Source organism: Hyperolius riggenbachi, chromosome 8, assembly GCF_040937935.1.
Source record: "Hyperolius riggenbachi isolate aHypRig1 chromosome 8, aHypRig1.pri, whole genome shotgun sequence".
Lineage (NCBI taxonomy): Eukaryota > Metazoa > Chordata > Amphibia > Anura > Hyperoliidae > Hyperolius > Hyperolius riggenbachi.
In genome coordinates, this window is record NC_090653.1 from 290,916,040 (window position 1) to 290,932,373 (window position 16,334).

At 43.8% G+C, this 16,334-nt stretch overlaps 1 protein-coding gene and 1 long non-coding RNA gene across 3 annotated transcripts in view; one reads left to right on the plus strand and one right to left on the minus strand.

Annotated features, from left to right (window-relative positions):
• The window catches only part of COL5A1 (collagen type V alpha 1 chain), a 468,893-nt gene that overhangs the window by 382,774 nt on the left and 69,785 nt on the right, over positions 1-16,334 (plus strand). For both annotated transcript variants that reach the window (XM_068249145.1, XM_068249144.1), the window contains exons 38-42: positions 1,996-2,049; positions 8,715-8,822; positions 9,240-9,329; positions 11,447-11,500; positions 13,375-13,482. In XM_068249145.1, the coding sequence (XP_068105246.1) occupies positions 1,996-2,049; positions 8,715-8,822; positions 9,240-9,329; positions 11,447-11,500; positions 13,375-13,482 (414 nt within the window). The remainder of the gene's footprint in view (positions 1-1,995; positions 2,050-8,714; positions 8,823-9,239; positions 9,330-11,446; positions 11,501-13,374; positions 13,483-16,334) is intronic.
• LOC137527982 (uncharacterized) overlaps positions 1-16,334 on the minus strand; it is a 97,923-nt gene that overhangs the window by 47,436 nt on the left and 34,153 nt on the right. Inside the window, exon 2 of the long non-coding RNA XR_011023250.1 lies at positions 1,975-2,302. This is a non-coding gene — a long non-coding RNA (uncharacterized lncRNA). The remainder of the gene's footprint in view (positions 1-1,974; positions 2,303-16,334) is intronic.

The window sequence follows — 16,334 nt, forward strand, 5'->3', positions numbered from 1 at the left end:
AGCCACTAGCGGTTGTAGTCTTTCAACTACAATGGGTTTAGGAACTTGAAAATTTCTGTTGCAGAAATCCTGTTTGTAGCGGAGTTGGTGGGGGTGCTACTTTCCAGTAGCACCCCCAAAAGCCAATGGTGCTCCAGACGATGGCCTGGAGTGTCTTTGGCAAAAAACGGACCTGCAGCCTCCACCCAATACTGAAATTATTGGCGCAGCACTTCATTCTGTACACCAGGTAAATCTGATAGATCGACTGGCTGGTATTTGGCCAAGATGTCATGTAGTGTTATACAAGCTGGGATATGGGCTCGCCTGCTCGTGTACCAGATCCAGAGAGCGCCACCGGCGGTCGGCGGGTCAGTCATTTTGTCTGTCTTGTCAGATTTATGGTAAGTAGAGGAAAGAAAAATGTAATAAAGTGTCTACTTCTTCAGCACTTCTCACTAGGGGGATCAATGGGATGCTGAATGTTCTGACTTGCATGCAAATGTAATGCAATGCAGCTTGGGATTGGGCCAAGCAAATGCACTTGCTGCCAATTTGGATTGACCTGATGATTCTGCATACAATTTGCATCAAATTTGCATGCAGGCCATAAAAATACTATCTCATTGATAACATCAGGATTTTACTTTAAAAAAAAAGTAAGGTGAGTGGTCTGCCTGTTTTGATTGGGGCTCTTGGTCACGCCCCCTGGCAGCAGAATCTTCAGTGTTTTACAGGCCCAGCGGAGGAGTAACAATGAGGACTCAGTGGTCATGGCAACTTATAGGTAAGTATTAATGAGTAAAAATGGTTCCATGCACAGTATGTAATGTTATTTAATTATAGCTAATACAGACTTCGGAAAGTAGAAGCATTTGGAGGCTGCCGTATTACTTTCCTTTTAAAGGGAAACTGAAGTGAGAAGAATATGGAGGCTGCCATATTTATTTCCTGTTAAACAATACCAGTTGCCTGGCAGTCCTGCTGGCTGCAGTAGTGTCTGAATCACACACCTGAAACAAGCATGCAGCTAATCCAGTCACATTTCAGACGGAACACCTGATCTGCATGCTTGTTCAGGGGCTATGGCTAAAAGTATTAGAGACACAGGATCAGCAGGACAGCCAGGCAACTGGTATTGCTTAAAATGAAATACATAAGGCAGCCTCCATATCCCTCTCACTTCAGGTTCCCTTTAAGAAACCATATGGAGAGTTTAAAGTGGAACTAAACTCAGAACTTATTCTCTACTCTAATACATTAGCCACAGCAATATAAAATTTTTGGAAAATAAATTTTTTTTTACAATTTGAGGATATCGTAAAAAAAAATCCTGATATTTTAACTTAGTTACACTTTCCGGGAGCAATGAAGGGGTTAAGCCTCAGTGTTTACAGTAAGGGGTGAGCTGCCTAGACAGAACTCTCCTGCAGTGTATTCACAGCTGCAGATTAGAACTAAATTAGACACTTTGATCTGGCTAAACAAACATAGAACGTTGAGAAGTGAATTTCTTCAGGAACTATATGTGGAATGAAGACTTTTCATCATGTGCTGCGCAAGAGTTCAGGTCTGCTTTCCATTATAGGCCAGTACACTTGAGCCAACCTGCAGACAATCTTTTGAGCAAACGTAAATTAATTTTTCCGCTAAGTGATCGGCGCTAAAAATTCCAGTTTGTGTGCAACGTGAGTGCAAACCGAATGCAGCTTGGAATCGTCCAATCAAATTCAGGAGACGTGCATTTGGTTGGCCTAATCCAAGCTGAATTAGCACCTCACCGAGCGCCCCTAGTGTTAGGTCACGGTAACGAGGAGGATCTCAGCTGGGTAAAGCGCAAAAGCAGAATCTAATCCGCATGTCGCAGCATGTCTGTCCCATGGCCTGCCTGCTCTCTCCGCAGCTCTCTAGACTGTACCCGTCAGAGTTTGGTGTCTTTTCAGGATTCCAGTGACCCCCGGATGCCCCCCCTTCCGCTCCTTTACCCGAACTCACCTTCTCTCTTCCTTTCACCAGGGTTTCCAAGGCAAAACCGGCCCTCCTGGACCACCCGGTGTCGTCGGCCCGCAGGTAAGGAATCTCGCTGTGGATCTCTGATCGCTCTGGGGAACTGTGGGTTCTTTGATGGGGAGAGCGTAAAACGTGGCCGTGATTTCACAGAACTTTGCTCATCCGCAGCACTCTGCGATCCTCAGCCAGCCTCTCGTCTCGTTGGATTAGCCTCTATCAGATGTAATTCCACAGCGATGGAGATTAATTGCTCCGAGGCTGGCTCGAGAATATTAATGAAGGGATACAGAGGGAGAAAATGGATTCCCTTTATCTGGAGAGAGAGAGATAGATGAGAATTGAGGGCGAGGTCAATCGGTTCTGAAAATAAAATCCTGATTGCAAAATTGAATCAAATAAAAGTTAGCCACTCCCGGATTAATAATAGCTTCTGTGACTTTATAAGTGATATAACGAATCCTTTCTTCTAAAGGTACATGTGGTTTATTGGTATAGACTTATGAGCCTCAATAAAAACTGCCCCTGACTATTAAACCTGGTACACACCTTAAATTTTTATTGGCCAATCACTGACCAGTTTTACCATTTCCATATACCCTCTTTCCCCGAAATTAAGACATCCCCTGAAAGCAAGCCCTAGCAGGAATTTCGAGCATCCTCGAAATATAAGCCCTACCCTGAAAGTAAGCCCTAGCGACAGTAAGGGGAAAAAGTATGGTAACGAGTTATTACTGGAGCCCATGGTGTAGTCATGGGACACAGGAGGACTGGGGATAGAGGACTTGGGTACAGAGGGGGACACCAGGGGACACTAAAGGTACAAGGGGACACAGAGGCACACAAGAGGTGGATCCAGCAGAGGAAGAGGCGTCACAATGGGGAAGGCGGTAATATGAGGGTCAACAGATATTGAAAACTAGGAACAGATGGAAGTGGTGAAATTGGTCAGTGATTGGCCAATCATAATTGAAAGTGTGTACCAGGCTTTAGGTCTGGAGGGCAGTGGACTGAGAATACACAGTGTAGACAAAATACCAGGAGCCAATAGTGCAATATATTACAACGCCATGATAAAAGAAACCACAAATTTCTGGTTGTAATGAAGCTGCAACCACCAATAAGCCTTACGGAGGAATTCCCGTTCCCCGTTCTTGGGGACGAGCTGTGCTAAAAATACAACCTCCCAACAGATGTGTACACAGTAGAAATTGGTAGATGAATGTGCCTCATAGTATAAAATACTTAAAAACTGTCTAAAACGTATTGGTATAGTTGGCGCACCTTTCCTACAGACTTCAAAATGGCCAACATAACTTGATATCAGGGGGGTACCAGCAGAGCTGTACCCTCATAACAAATGCTGCTGTTTTGTAATCCATGGGAGAGCTAAGCCAACTTTACCTCTCTTTTTTTAAACAGTTTTCAATTATTTTATATTTTTTGGCACCTTTATCTGCGTACGTTAAAAAGGGGCGCTGGGAAAAAAGGGCGCCGGGTTTTAAACGATAAACATGGATAACGTTTAAAAATATAATGTACTATATTTCGTTTAAAAATAATGTTTTATAAAGTTATAAATCATTAAATAATGTGCATGAAATTGGCAATTGTGAAAACGTTAATCTTCCGTTTAAAAAGTGAAACGTATAATAACGTTTAAAAAAAAATAGTAAGTAACCCTCCCTGTACCTACCCCTAACCCCTAGACCCCCGTGTTGGTGCCTAAACCTAAGACCCCCCTGGTGGTGCCTAAACCTAAGACCCCCCTGGTGGTGCCTAAACCTAAGACTCCCCTGGTGGTGCCTAAACCTAAGACTCCCCTGGTGGTGCCTAAACCTAAGACTTCCCTGTTGATGCCTAAACCTAAGACCCCCCTGGTGGTGCCTAAACCTAAGACCCCCCTGGTGGTGCCTAAACCTAAGACTCCCCTGGTGGTGCCTAAACCTAAGACTCCCCTGGTGGTGCCTAAACCTAAGACCCCCCTGGTGGTGCCTAAACCTAAGACTCCCCTGGTGGTGCCTAAACCTAAGACTCCCCTGGTGGTGCCTAAACCTAAGACCCCCCTGTTGATGCCTAAACCTAAGACCCCCCTGGTGGTGCCTAAACCTAAGACCCCCCTGGTGGTGCCTAAACCTAAGACCCCCCTGGTGGTGCCTAAACCTAAGACCCCCCTGTGATAAGCATTAATAACGTGTGCAAAAAAATATTGTGCTGTTTTTCGTTTAAAAATAATGTTTTAAAAAAGATTGTACTGTTTTTCGTTTAAAAATAATGTTTAAAAAATTATAAATCATAAAATAATGTGTAATCATGAGAAGCAGTTATAAAACAGTAAAAGTCTCCGGGCGCCGCTTATAAAACGTTATTTTTCTCCGGCGCCCTTTTTTCCTGTCGGGCGCCCATTAAACGATATTTATTATGGGAGTGAATGGCGGCGCCCGATTTGTCCACTTGCCTCAGGCGCCCGAATTTACTGTTCCCCCTTTATCTACCCATTATTAACTTTACTAGATATTTCTAGAAGGTTATTGTTAGACATTTCATTCGATTAAACCGTTGAAGCAAGTCAAAATCCACAAAGGGCAATCCCGATTGATTTGTGATTGAAATATCAATTAGAACTCAATCAAGAACTCCTAAAGTGGTTATCGGTGGATATTCGGTAAATATTAATTGTTTACTGCATCTATTAGCGCATGCATGCCTTTATGTAAAAGCTGACACCTGATTGGGTATTCAGGTCACAGGCTGCACTGCTGGGATTGTTGAATAAAGATGTGAAAAACGGCCAATTTAATTCCAAATACAAAGAAAAAAAATCCACAAAAACTTGACATTTACGTTGACATTTATATATGTCTCAGTCCCACTGGCAATTTAAACAACATGGTCATCGTAGATTAAGGATATTCTTGTTTTAAAGGCCATTTTACTCGTAAATAACAGTTCTCTGGGAAATCCATAATGATATACAAAGTTGCCCACCTTTAAAGCAAACAAGAAGTGATGAGATAAACCATTGTATCTATAGTTCTAATCCTTTTCTGGGCTCCCACAATCTTTTGTATCTACCATATTTTTCGGCAAATTAGATGCTCCAGACTATAAAACGCACCTAGGTTTAGAGGCCCAACACCAGGGAGAAAGATACTAAACTTGGTGCGTACATGGTCCAGAAGCGTCTTGTAGATGTTCTCCTCCAATTATTGTGTCCCCTTGTACCTCCTGTGTCCCCCGTGTCCCCCATTCTGCCCCATGCATCCCCCGCTCCCCCCTTCTGTCCCCCATTTATCCCCTGCTTCCCCCTGTGCCCCTTTTGTCCCCCATGTGTCTCCTTCTGTCCCCCATGTGTCCCCCGCTCTCCCCTTCTGCCCCCATGTGTCCCCCGCTCTCCCCTTCTGCCCCCCATGTATCCCCCGCCCCCCCATGTGCCCCTTGCACCCCCAATTGCGTCATTAGCAGAAGCCGGCACGAGAGGAGCAGTGAGGGAGAGGAGAGGTCTGATCACCGCGGGCTCCGATGGATTAGGTGAGCAGTGCTGACGCTGTTTTCATTTATTCATGGGGGAGTGGAGGAGAAGATCGGGGGGGGGGGGGGGGGGGCAGAGGAGACATGGGGACAATACAGGGAGTCCCCGACATCATGGCAGGTCAAAGGTTCGTATCGGCGGGTGTTGGTAAGTCGGGGACTCCCCGTATTTGACATATAAGATGCAGTGACCTTTTCTCCCCATTTTTTGGGGGAGGAAAAGTGCTGAAAAATATGGTAAATGTTAAAAATGTAGGTTGCAGCTATGACCAGTACAAAGAATGACAGCTGTTGTTCATTGCTTTTTTTAGCTCACACAAAGATAAAACGATTGTTTTAATCTGTTCTCTGCACTCAGTAAGGCCTCGTTCACATCAGGGCAGGTTCTGTGCGCTTTTCACAACGCATTGCGCTGTGCGTTCAGCAAGGTATTGATTTTCCCATGTAATGAATGTGCCTGGATCACATCTATGCACTGAGCTGCGTTACAAAAACTTAGGGTTGCTGCATTTCTGTGCGTTGAGCTGTAAAGCACACATCAATGCAAGTAAATGGTGCGCTTTTTAGCACATAGAAGTGCATGCGTTTTTTACCCCTAATTGAAAAAAAACCCACATTTTAATTTGAAAACAAAGCTTTATTGACAACTGCTACAATAAGCAAACCATGTTTAAAACAAGCACACCACAACACTCAGAAACATGCACGAAAATGCGCACAAATGCATGCGTTTTTTTCTCATGCGTTTTTACGCGTTTCTGAGCGCACCAGATGTGATGGAGGCCTAATATTTCTTATGCACACAGGTGTTTTATGAGCTCTAGTTAGTTATGAGGGAGTGTTACACCTGTTTGAATGCAGAGACCCTGTGATTTGTAGCCCTGGTTTATTAACTTTTCAGTGGGGAAAAAAAAGAAAGGAACACAGCTCTTTGTAGGATTGGGACTGTGCATACACACATTTATCTCATCACGTGTAACTGCAGGCACCCTTTACATCTCTCTTACCTGAAGTAAAAACAAACCTATGAAATAATGAATTGCACGTGTAGTAAGAAATAGAACATTAGTATCAAAGAAAAGAGTATCGTATTGTTTTCCAGTACAGGAAGAGTTAATAAATACTTCAGTTGTTATCTATGCAAAAGAGCTTCTCTGAGCTCTTTCACCCACTGGGTGAATACAGTCCTGTTTTCTGAGGCACTTAAACAGTGAGAGACAGCCTGAGATAAGGTTTTACTGCAGGAAAGCTCGAAGGATCATTATTTCTGCTTTGTTTAAAAGACAGACAGTTTGGTTTCTAAACTGCAAATATGACAGAATGGTGCAATTTGATATATATATATATATATACAGTATAAGCTATATAACTAAAAATAAAAATGAGATTTTTCTTTGCTACTAATGTTCTATTCGTTATCCATACTACACATGCAATTGATTATATCATAAGTTTTTTTTTCCATTTCAGGTTTTTAAAGGGGTTCTTCCGCGAATGAGGAAAAAAATAAAAAGTTGTTTATGCATAAACTATTAAACATCCTTCTAAAATAGTGTAAAAAGTTTTTTTTTAAAAAATGAATGGTTTCATCAATACAACATGTAATGTAAATAGTGACGGATGATGGCTGGGAGGCTAATCCATTTGTTAGGGGTGGGTTTTTTACTTTCTTTTCACAACCATAACTCCTGCCTAAGTAGTTTTCAGTGGTATAACCCACTTCCAGCAGGAATAGCCATTATAACCCTAATAGCTGAGCTCTGCTGAGCTGCTCAATATGTGTTTACATTGTTGCTAGGCAACCAGAGGCTGTGCAGAGACTCGTTTGTGAAAAGGAGTCATAAGCTGCTGGGAGAATGAATCAGTCCCATCTACACCATATATGATTCTTTGTCAGATTCGATTCAATTTAATTCGATTCATTGATTTGATTTGATTCAATCTGACATGTCCGATTCATGATTCAATTCAATTTGAATCGAATCATGAATCTGACATGTCAGATTGACTCAAATCAATGAATTAAATCAAATTGAATCGAATCTGACAAAGAATCATATGGTGCAGATGGGACTGATTCTCCCAGCAGCTTATGACTCTTTTCACAAAAGGAGTCTCTGCACAGCCTCTGGTTGCCTAGCAACAATGTAAACACATATTGAGCAGCTCAGCAGAGCTCAGCTATTAGGGTTATAACGGCTATTCCTGCTGGAAGTGGGTTATACCACTGAAAACTACTTAGGCAGAAGTTATGGTTGTGAAAAGAAAGTAAAAAACCCACCCCTAACAAATGGATTAGCCTCCCAGCCATCATCCGTCACTATTTACATTACATGTTGTATTGATGAAACCATTCATTTAAAAAAAAAAAAAAACTTTTTACACCATTTTAGAAGGATGTTTAATAGTTTATGCATAAACCACTTTTTATTTTTTTTTCCTCATTCGTGAAAGAACCCATTTAAGTTTCCCTATAGTAAAAAGAGTTCTTTAAAGGGGCAGTATGGCGAAAAAATGTACAATTTAAAATATGTGCAAACAGACAAACAAGAAGTATGTTTTTTCCAAAGCAAAATGAGGTCTTGGACTAGTCCATCTCTTCATAGGGGATTCTTAGCAAGGCTTTTATTCTTTATAAAGATATTCCCTAAAAAGGATTTAAACAATGATGCTGGCCAGCTTCCCTGCTCGATACACAGTTTTTTGGCAGTTGGACAGAGCAACTGCCATTCACTAAGTGCTTTTGAAAATAATTCAATCCCTGAGAATCCTCTATGAAGAGATGGACTAGTCCAAAACCTGTCACTTCTGTCAGATTTCTACTCCCTACTGTAAGTGACAGCAACATGGGAGACAAGTAACTTATGGCTCATTTTACTCTGAAAAAATACTTCTTATTTGTATGTGTTTGCACATATTTGAAATTTTACAATTTTTCGCCATAGTGTCCCTTTAACCATTAAAACTGTTGCAAACTATAGAGCGTGCTTACGAACCCCATTTCCGGGCTTTATGCGACTTGTTATGCAATTTGCGTACTTTGCATTGTACACGCAACAACTACTTTACCCATTACACAATAGTGTTGTCTAGACGGTGCGAGTTTATGCAAATTACTCAGTGCGGGTTGAGTGAATATACTCCGATATTTCTGAACAGTACATTGCCTCTAATTGTCTTGCGATTAATATTTTAAGGGTCCTACTGGAGAAACAGGTCCGATGGGTGAGAGAGGTCACCCCGGCCCCCCGGGACCTCCTGGAGAACAAGGTCTACCCGGAGTGGCAGGAAAAGAAGGAACCAAGGTAAGATTTATGGTCTTTGAGAAAAAACACAACTATATGAGAAATCAAAACATCAACTGCATTCATTTACTTAAGCGTTCTGCGGCCGCCTAACGCAGGATGGTGACCGCAGAGTAGCTCTCTCGTTCCTCAGCCACGCCAGATGGCGTGACCTCGCGAGAGCCGAGATTTGTGTAACCCCACCTTTCTAATGATGTTTAGCCTAGGCTATGATGTCATGCAGCCTCCTCCCTCAGAGCATTCTGGGAGATCATGTGATGCACCTGCTGACTTTACAGAGGAATCACTGATACATTTCAGAATGTAAATCGGGGTGAGGGCAAACACTAAATACGGTTTAAAATGAATATCGTAAATAGTAAAATGTAATGTTCCTCTGCAGTGAAAGACTAACATGCTTCTTTCTATTCCCTGTAGGGAGATCCTGGCCCAGCCGGTGTGGCCGGTAAGGACGGACCTCCAGGTCTGAGAGGTTTCACCGGAGAACGCGGTCTCCCTGGCCCGGTGGTGAGTGTGCTGCCCGCGTGTTGTGCCGTGACCGATATCATGAAGACCATTCAATGTAAACAGGAGGGCTAGCTCTGATCAGTGAGATGCTAGTAATAACTGACTTCTAGCCTGATGCCCATTTTATGCAAATGACATGCAAATATATGCAAATGGACCAATCAAGTGCTACTGCATTTGGCCCATTTCTACATTTCTTACCTGCATTAGGCCTGGAACCCACTAAAAATCGCAGTTGCTAGCGCTTTTAATTAGCGTTTTGTAAGCTTATTTCATGAGCTTTTTCCGGCGATGTTGGGATCGATTTTAAAAAGTGTGAGCTTTTTGCCAGCGATTGTGATAGCAATTTACTTTTAGCGATTTTAATTCTGATTGGTCCTTTCAAATTATTATTATTATTTTTTTTACAGATTGCAGTAATTAAAAATCACACCAAAATCTCTATGTGTAGCGTTTTATGAGCGATTTGCCAGCGCTTCAATACTTTACATAGGAGCGCAAATGCTACCAAAATGCAGCGATTCCTGCGATTTGCCTAATCTCAGTCGCTCTAGTGGAATCTGTCCCATCCATTTACATTGGCTGAGCGTTTACGGAAATCGCTATCGATTGAAAGTGATCCCTAATCGCTCTAGCGGGTTCCAGGCCGTACTGTGCATAAGGTTTGCATCAACTCAGGAACATTTCCATCTTACTGACCATGCTTATTTGTAACCACTCAGATTTTTCTGGTAAAGAAACAATATTTATTCTTAACTAGTCTGATAAATACAGATGTAGGGGTCTTTGATTACATTTACCATTTTGCACTCCCTGTCCCCCTTCCCCCCATATGCTTGGGGGGTGCACTGTAGCACTAGCGACAAATGCACCTGCTTCAGCACCAGGGAACGGCTTCGCATAGAGGAGACCCTCTACCCCTGGACCCCACATGTATTTCCATACTCTGCATTTCCTATCACTACACCACTGATCTACAAGTCACATCAAAACACACCTGAGTCCCATATTCCTGACCATTGGCTGGCATCTGTAATAGTAATGGCAGATATTGCCCCACACAGAGGTGAGATCATTAAATCAGTTATTAGCAAAGGTGTAATGGACTGGGGCTTAAAGAGACACTGAAGTATCTTGTTTTTTACCTTATTTTCTTATAAAGTCCTCTTCAGAATTAAATTATAAGCGGATTTGCCGCATCCCCACGGCAGAACGAGTTATTATGGCCCAGGAATAGCCCTGCAAAGTTCCACCACTTTGCAGGTCGCAGATTTTGCTGCCCGGGTGAGGCAGAGCTGTGATCAGTAGCTCTGCCTCCTCTCCAGTCGATCTCCGCCTCTCCCCGCCCCTCTCAGTGACAGAAGACTGAGAGGGGTGGGGAGAGGCGGAGATTGACTGGAGAGGAGGCAGATCTACTGCCCACAGCTCTGCCTCTACCAGCAAGGAAGATCTGTGAGCCCTGGAACTTTGCAGGACTATTTCTGGGCCATACATCACTCGTTCTGCTGCGGGGATGCGGCAGATCATCTTAGAATTTAATCCTGAAGAGGGATTTATAAAAAAATAAGGGAAAAAAAAAGAGACTTCAGTGTCTCTTTAAAAAAGTATATTTGGTGACTTCAAGAATGAGCTGTACACACACTAAACTGTCACCCACAAATTCAAGCAGAATTCTTTACGCAGCTTAACTTTTAACAAACTTTGAAACAGATTTAAGTTCCGTCCTTTTCTGGCACGATTAAGATACTGGAGGTTTCAGAGGCTTCGGAGCAGAAACCTTCGCATTTTGTAATCAAAGGTATTCTCTAGAGTCAGGTTTTGTTATTGTAACAAAAAGTACTTTCCTGAATCTGTTTAAAACACTCCCCATATATTACCCTTTGATTAAATAATTAAAAATGTACTTTTTTACAGTCCCTTAGGCAGGAGCCTATTACGCCTAAATATTTTATTACATCCCAGCTTGCCGAAGTGAAAATGTTATTGTAACGATGAGATCATTTATTGGCTCACGCGAGACGCGAAAAGTTCAGACTTTCCACAAACCTTTTATCGTTTTTTTCTTTCTTTTCTTCAGGCAAAATATTTGTTGGTAATCTCCTTGTTTTGTTTGACAGGGCGCCCCTGGACTGAAAGGCAGTGAGGGACCCCCAGGACCACCCGGCCCTGCTGTAAGTATTGATTATAGATTACTCTATAAATGTGATTTATTCCTTCCACCTGGAAGCACAGAGTTCAGCTGCAGGAATTCTATCTACATTCATGAGATCGCGCAAACAAAACAAAGGGCGGCATGAAATATTTCTGCATAGACTATTATCACATTGCGCGCTGTATAATTTGACGACCCAATCTGTGAAGCGCACATCATGGCGTTATTAGTAATCCGGTCAGCACCTCTGAGATTCATTAAGCGATGACACAAAAGACTTGTGTCGATTTGCATGGCGCATTAATGAATTTGCAGGTTAAAGTCGTGAATTTATGACACGCAGGCAGGTGCGGCGAAGCGCGCTCGCCGCCATACGTTGGAAATGACATCACAGCGCTTTCTATAGGGGCTCGGGGAAATCAAATCACTTGTTTGCTTTTTTTATCATTCTCTTTGTGAGCGTTAAATTGTCAGCTCTGCGCAGGATTTACAGGAAAGCTGAGATTTTAATCGTAGCTGAATCATGACGTGGAGACACCTGCGGAATTCTATTAACCGCAGCACGGGAACGCTGTTGAGTCATCATGTTTCCCATCTGCCGCTTTGATTCCACAGACCTGACCTGACCCGACCTTCAGCACAAGGTCATCGTCCCAGAATCCTCACATATGTGCAACGACGTGAGCGCAGTACGGACACCCCCATCATTGGCCTGATTCCAGGAATAAAGAGATCTCGTTAGTTTAGCGTAGTGTGGTATAGGAATTGGAACAGATTTTTATTGCTATATCTGTGTCCCATCTGTGAGCGCTTACATCATCACTTCCTATCTAGAGTGACAAAAATGGCAACAAATTAAGCAACTTCCCCAGAACCCCCCCCCCCCCCCCTCCCCCGGCCTTAACTACTGCAATGCTATAATGTAGTGGTTGAAGAGACACTGAAGCGGAAAAAAAAATGATGATATAATGATTTGTATGTGTTGTACAGCTAAGAAATAAAACGTTAGGAGCAGAGACACAAGTCTAATATTGTTTCCAGTACAGGAAGTTATCTATGCAAAAAAGAGCCATTGAGCTCCACGACTTTCAAAGTCGCAGAGAGCTCTGTCTTCTGAAGCTTATTATCTCAAATGTCAGTCGCTGTATTTTCTTTTTCTCTCCAGGGGACAGTTCAAACGTTCATTGGCCTGCTCTGTAAAATCATTTAGAATGCTGAGTAGTGTGTAAACTGCAAATATTAGAGAATGATGCAATGTTATATAAAACACTATATAACTGTAAATAAAAATTATGAGAATATTTTCTTTGCTACTAATGTTCTAGTAATTATCCGTACCACTCAACCAATTCATTATATCATAATATATTTTTTGCCGCTTCAGTGTCTCTTTAAGGCCTTTGCCTCTGACATGGGTGACCATGGTTTGAATCTCGGCTCTGTCGGTTCAGTAAGCCTGCACCTATTCAGTAAGGAGACCTTGGGCAAGACTCCCTAGCACTGCTTCTGCCTACAGAGCGCACACTAGTGGCTGCAGCTTTACCGCTTTGAGTATAAATGTTCTGTGTCTTGTCTATCAGTATAGCTTTTCCCATGAAGTTGTCATTACACAAGTCTTGGTGACCGGTATGGGGGTCAGAACTCGAGGTGGGCAATAAAATGCTAAGAATTCTAGCTTGCATGTGACTCTTATACAGCTTGGAACGGACCAATCAAATGCACCTTTCGCTGATTTTGATTGGCCGAATTTCAAGTTGCATACGAGCTAGAATTATTAGTATGTCTCTGACCATCTATCAGTCTGGTATCGGCTGCTCTAGCCTGCGGTCAGAGACAGGCGGGGGCAGCAATGTATAGTGGATGTATGTAGTGACTTATGTGTCCTTCCTGCAGGGTTCCCCCGGAGAAAGAGGAGCTGCAGGACCTGCCGGGCCCATCGGACTCCCCGGACGGCCCGGCCCACAAGGACCAACAGGACCAGCTGGAGAGAAGGGAGCCCCGGTAAGTGGAGGGATTTGGGGATCTTGTATGATGTGGAGTGTTATCCAGTAACTTTATTCCAACAGCAGTTCAGGCTGACCCTTCACAACTGTACTTATCTTCTTCAGAGAGTTTAGCTGCAGAAACGCTGATCATCATGTTCTCTAGTGTGTCATTGCCAACCTGTAACTAACCGCTATCTTCCAACTTACCAACACTGAGCAGGATCATTCGCCAGGCAACATAAGCAGGTGCCTAGGGCCTAGTGGGCCCACCAACCACCTTCTCTCCCCTGGTGTCAGCGTAAAGCTACGGACAGTACTACCCCCCATAGCAGCAAATAATAAAGTAGAAAAAAAATCTTTTATACAAAATTAGAAAAACATAAGAAGCATGGTTTTTTTTTGAATATTGTACACATGCTTGCAAGACCCCGACTTGCAAGCGGTCTGCAAAAGTGTTTACAATATAAAGAGGCGCTTAAAAAATATTGTACTGATTTTGGTTCTAAAAATCGCACATAAATTAAATGCCGGTAAGGTTAGAGGACAGCTGAAGTGACCAGGATATGAAGGCTGCCATATTTATTTTATTTTAAGCAATTACAGTTGCCTGGCTGTCCTGCTGATCCTCTGCCTCTAATACTTTCAGCCACAGCCCCTGAACAAGCGTGCAACAGATCAGGTGTTTCTGACATTGTCAGATCTGACAAGATTAGCTGCATGCTTGTTTCTGGTCTTATTCAGATACTACTGCAGGCAAATGGCTTAGCAGGACAGCCAGGCAACTGGTATTGCTTAAAAGGAAATAAATGTGGCAGCCTCCATATCCCTCTCAGTTGTCCTTTAAAGAGAACCTGAACTGAAAATAAGAAGTCAAAATAACCATACACAAGTCATACTTACCTCCTGTGTAGTCTACTCCTCAATCTCTTTCTCCTCTCCTGCGTCCCATTTGTCCCCTGTGATCACTGGAATTCTCCATCCTCCATTTTGAAAATGGCCATTACCCCATAACAGCTTCCTGGTCAGCAAACTGTTACACTGTAACATCACCCACTCGAGCCATAGGGAAACATGGACATTACCTTGCACATTCAGTTGTAACTGACAGCTGCTGATATATAACTGACAGTAACTGGTATATTTCAGCTCTGACAAAATATTGTCAGAACTGTAAGGGATCACTGTAAGAAGAAATGGTGAGCTTCTGGGAGGAACTTGATGGTGATGTAAGTATGTAATATTCATGTGCAGCTTCATCATGTGTTTATTTTAAATAATTTTGCTTCAGGTTCCCTTTAAGTAGCAGCTGCTCCTTTTTCTACACTGCAGATTGATTCACACAGGAGCTCCCTCACCTCATCTTTAAAAAAAAAAAAAAAAAAGTTCCCACCTGAAAATCGATAAAGTGCATTTAAGCCCATGGATGTTCAGGGGAAAAAAATGTAATGAAATGTTACAAAATGCATTTGGGTTTTCCCTGCAGCCAGTACAATGAAGGCCGGCCGGGCAGCAGTCAGTAATCAGGCTGGCTAGCGTTTGATGCGTTCAGCACAGTCAGGAGAGGGTCAGGGCTGGGTCTGCCGGCCTCCATGCTTCAGGCTGTCCTCCTCAGATCTTTCCTGGCAAGAGATGAAAGATTCAGCCATGTTTCATCTGCTCCTCACAAGTGCGGCCCGCGCTATCGGACGTCACGGTCTGGCTGAGTACAGGGGGAGGCGGCCACAGCATAGAACAGGCTCTCCGCGCGATCACATGATGCCTTTCACTGGAAGATTTGTCCGAGACCAGGATTCCCAGGAGTGTGTATTGTATAGTTTCTACCTGCCCTCCTCCATTTTCAGTAGCGTTTTAAGGTGGCCGCTAATGATAAAATCTTTATTGTACGATCTTGCCAGATATATGTAGTAGGAGGGTAAACTGCGTGAATAGACTTTGCATGGATAATTTAGCAAGTCCTTCGTATTACGTAGAAATGGTAAGATTTTACAATCAAGATTGTATCTTCAGTGGGTGTCTTTAATGAGACAATTTGTGCAAGCCACACATTACTACAAGTAGCGGCCTACGCCGTTCACATAGCGGCCTACGCCGTTCACATAGCGGCCTACGCCGTTCACATAGCGGCCTACGCCGTTCACATAGCGGCCTACGCGGTTCACATAGCGGCCTACGCGGTTCACATAGCAGCCTACGCGGTTCACATAGCGGCCTACGCGGTTCACATAGCGGCCTACGCGGTTCACATAGCGGCCTATGCCGTTCACATAGCGGCCTACGCCGTTCACATAGCGGCCTACGCCGTTCACATAGCGGCCTATGCCGTTCACATAGCGGCCTACGCCGTTCACGTAGCGGCCTACGCGGTTCACTTAGCGGCCTACGCGGTTCACATAGCGGCCTACGCGGTTCACATAGCAGCCTACGCGGTTCACATAGCGGCCTACGCGGTTCACATAGCGGCCTATGCCGTTCACATAGCGGCCTACGCCGTTCACATAGCGGCCTACGCCGTTCACATAGCGGCCTACGCGGTTCACATAGCGGCCTACGCGGTTCACATAGCGGCCTACGCCGTTCACATAGCGGCCTACGCCGTTCACATAGCGGCCTACGCCGTTCACATAGCGGCCTACGCCGTTCACATAGCGGCCTACGCGGTTCACATAGCAGCCTACGCGGTTCACATAGCGGCCTACGCGGTTCACATAGCGGCCTATGCCGTTCACATAGCGGCCTACGCCGTTCACATAGCGGCCTACGCCGTTCACATAGCGGCCTACGCCGTTCACATAGCGGCCTATGCCGTTCACATAGCGGCCTACGCCGTTCACGTAGCGGCCTACGCGGTTCACTTAGCGGCCTACGCGG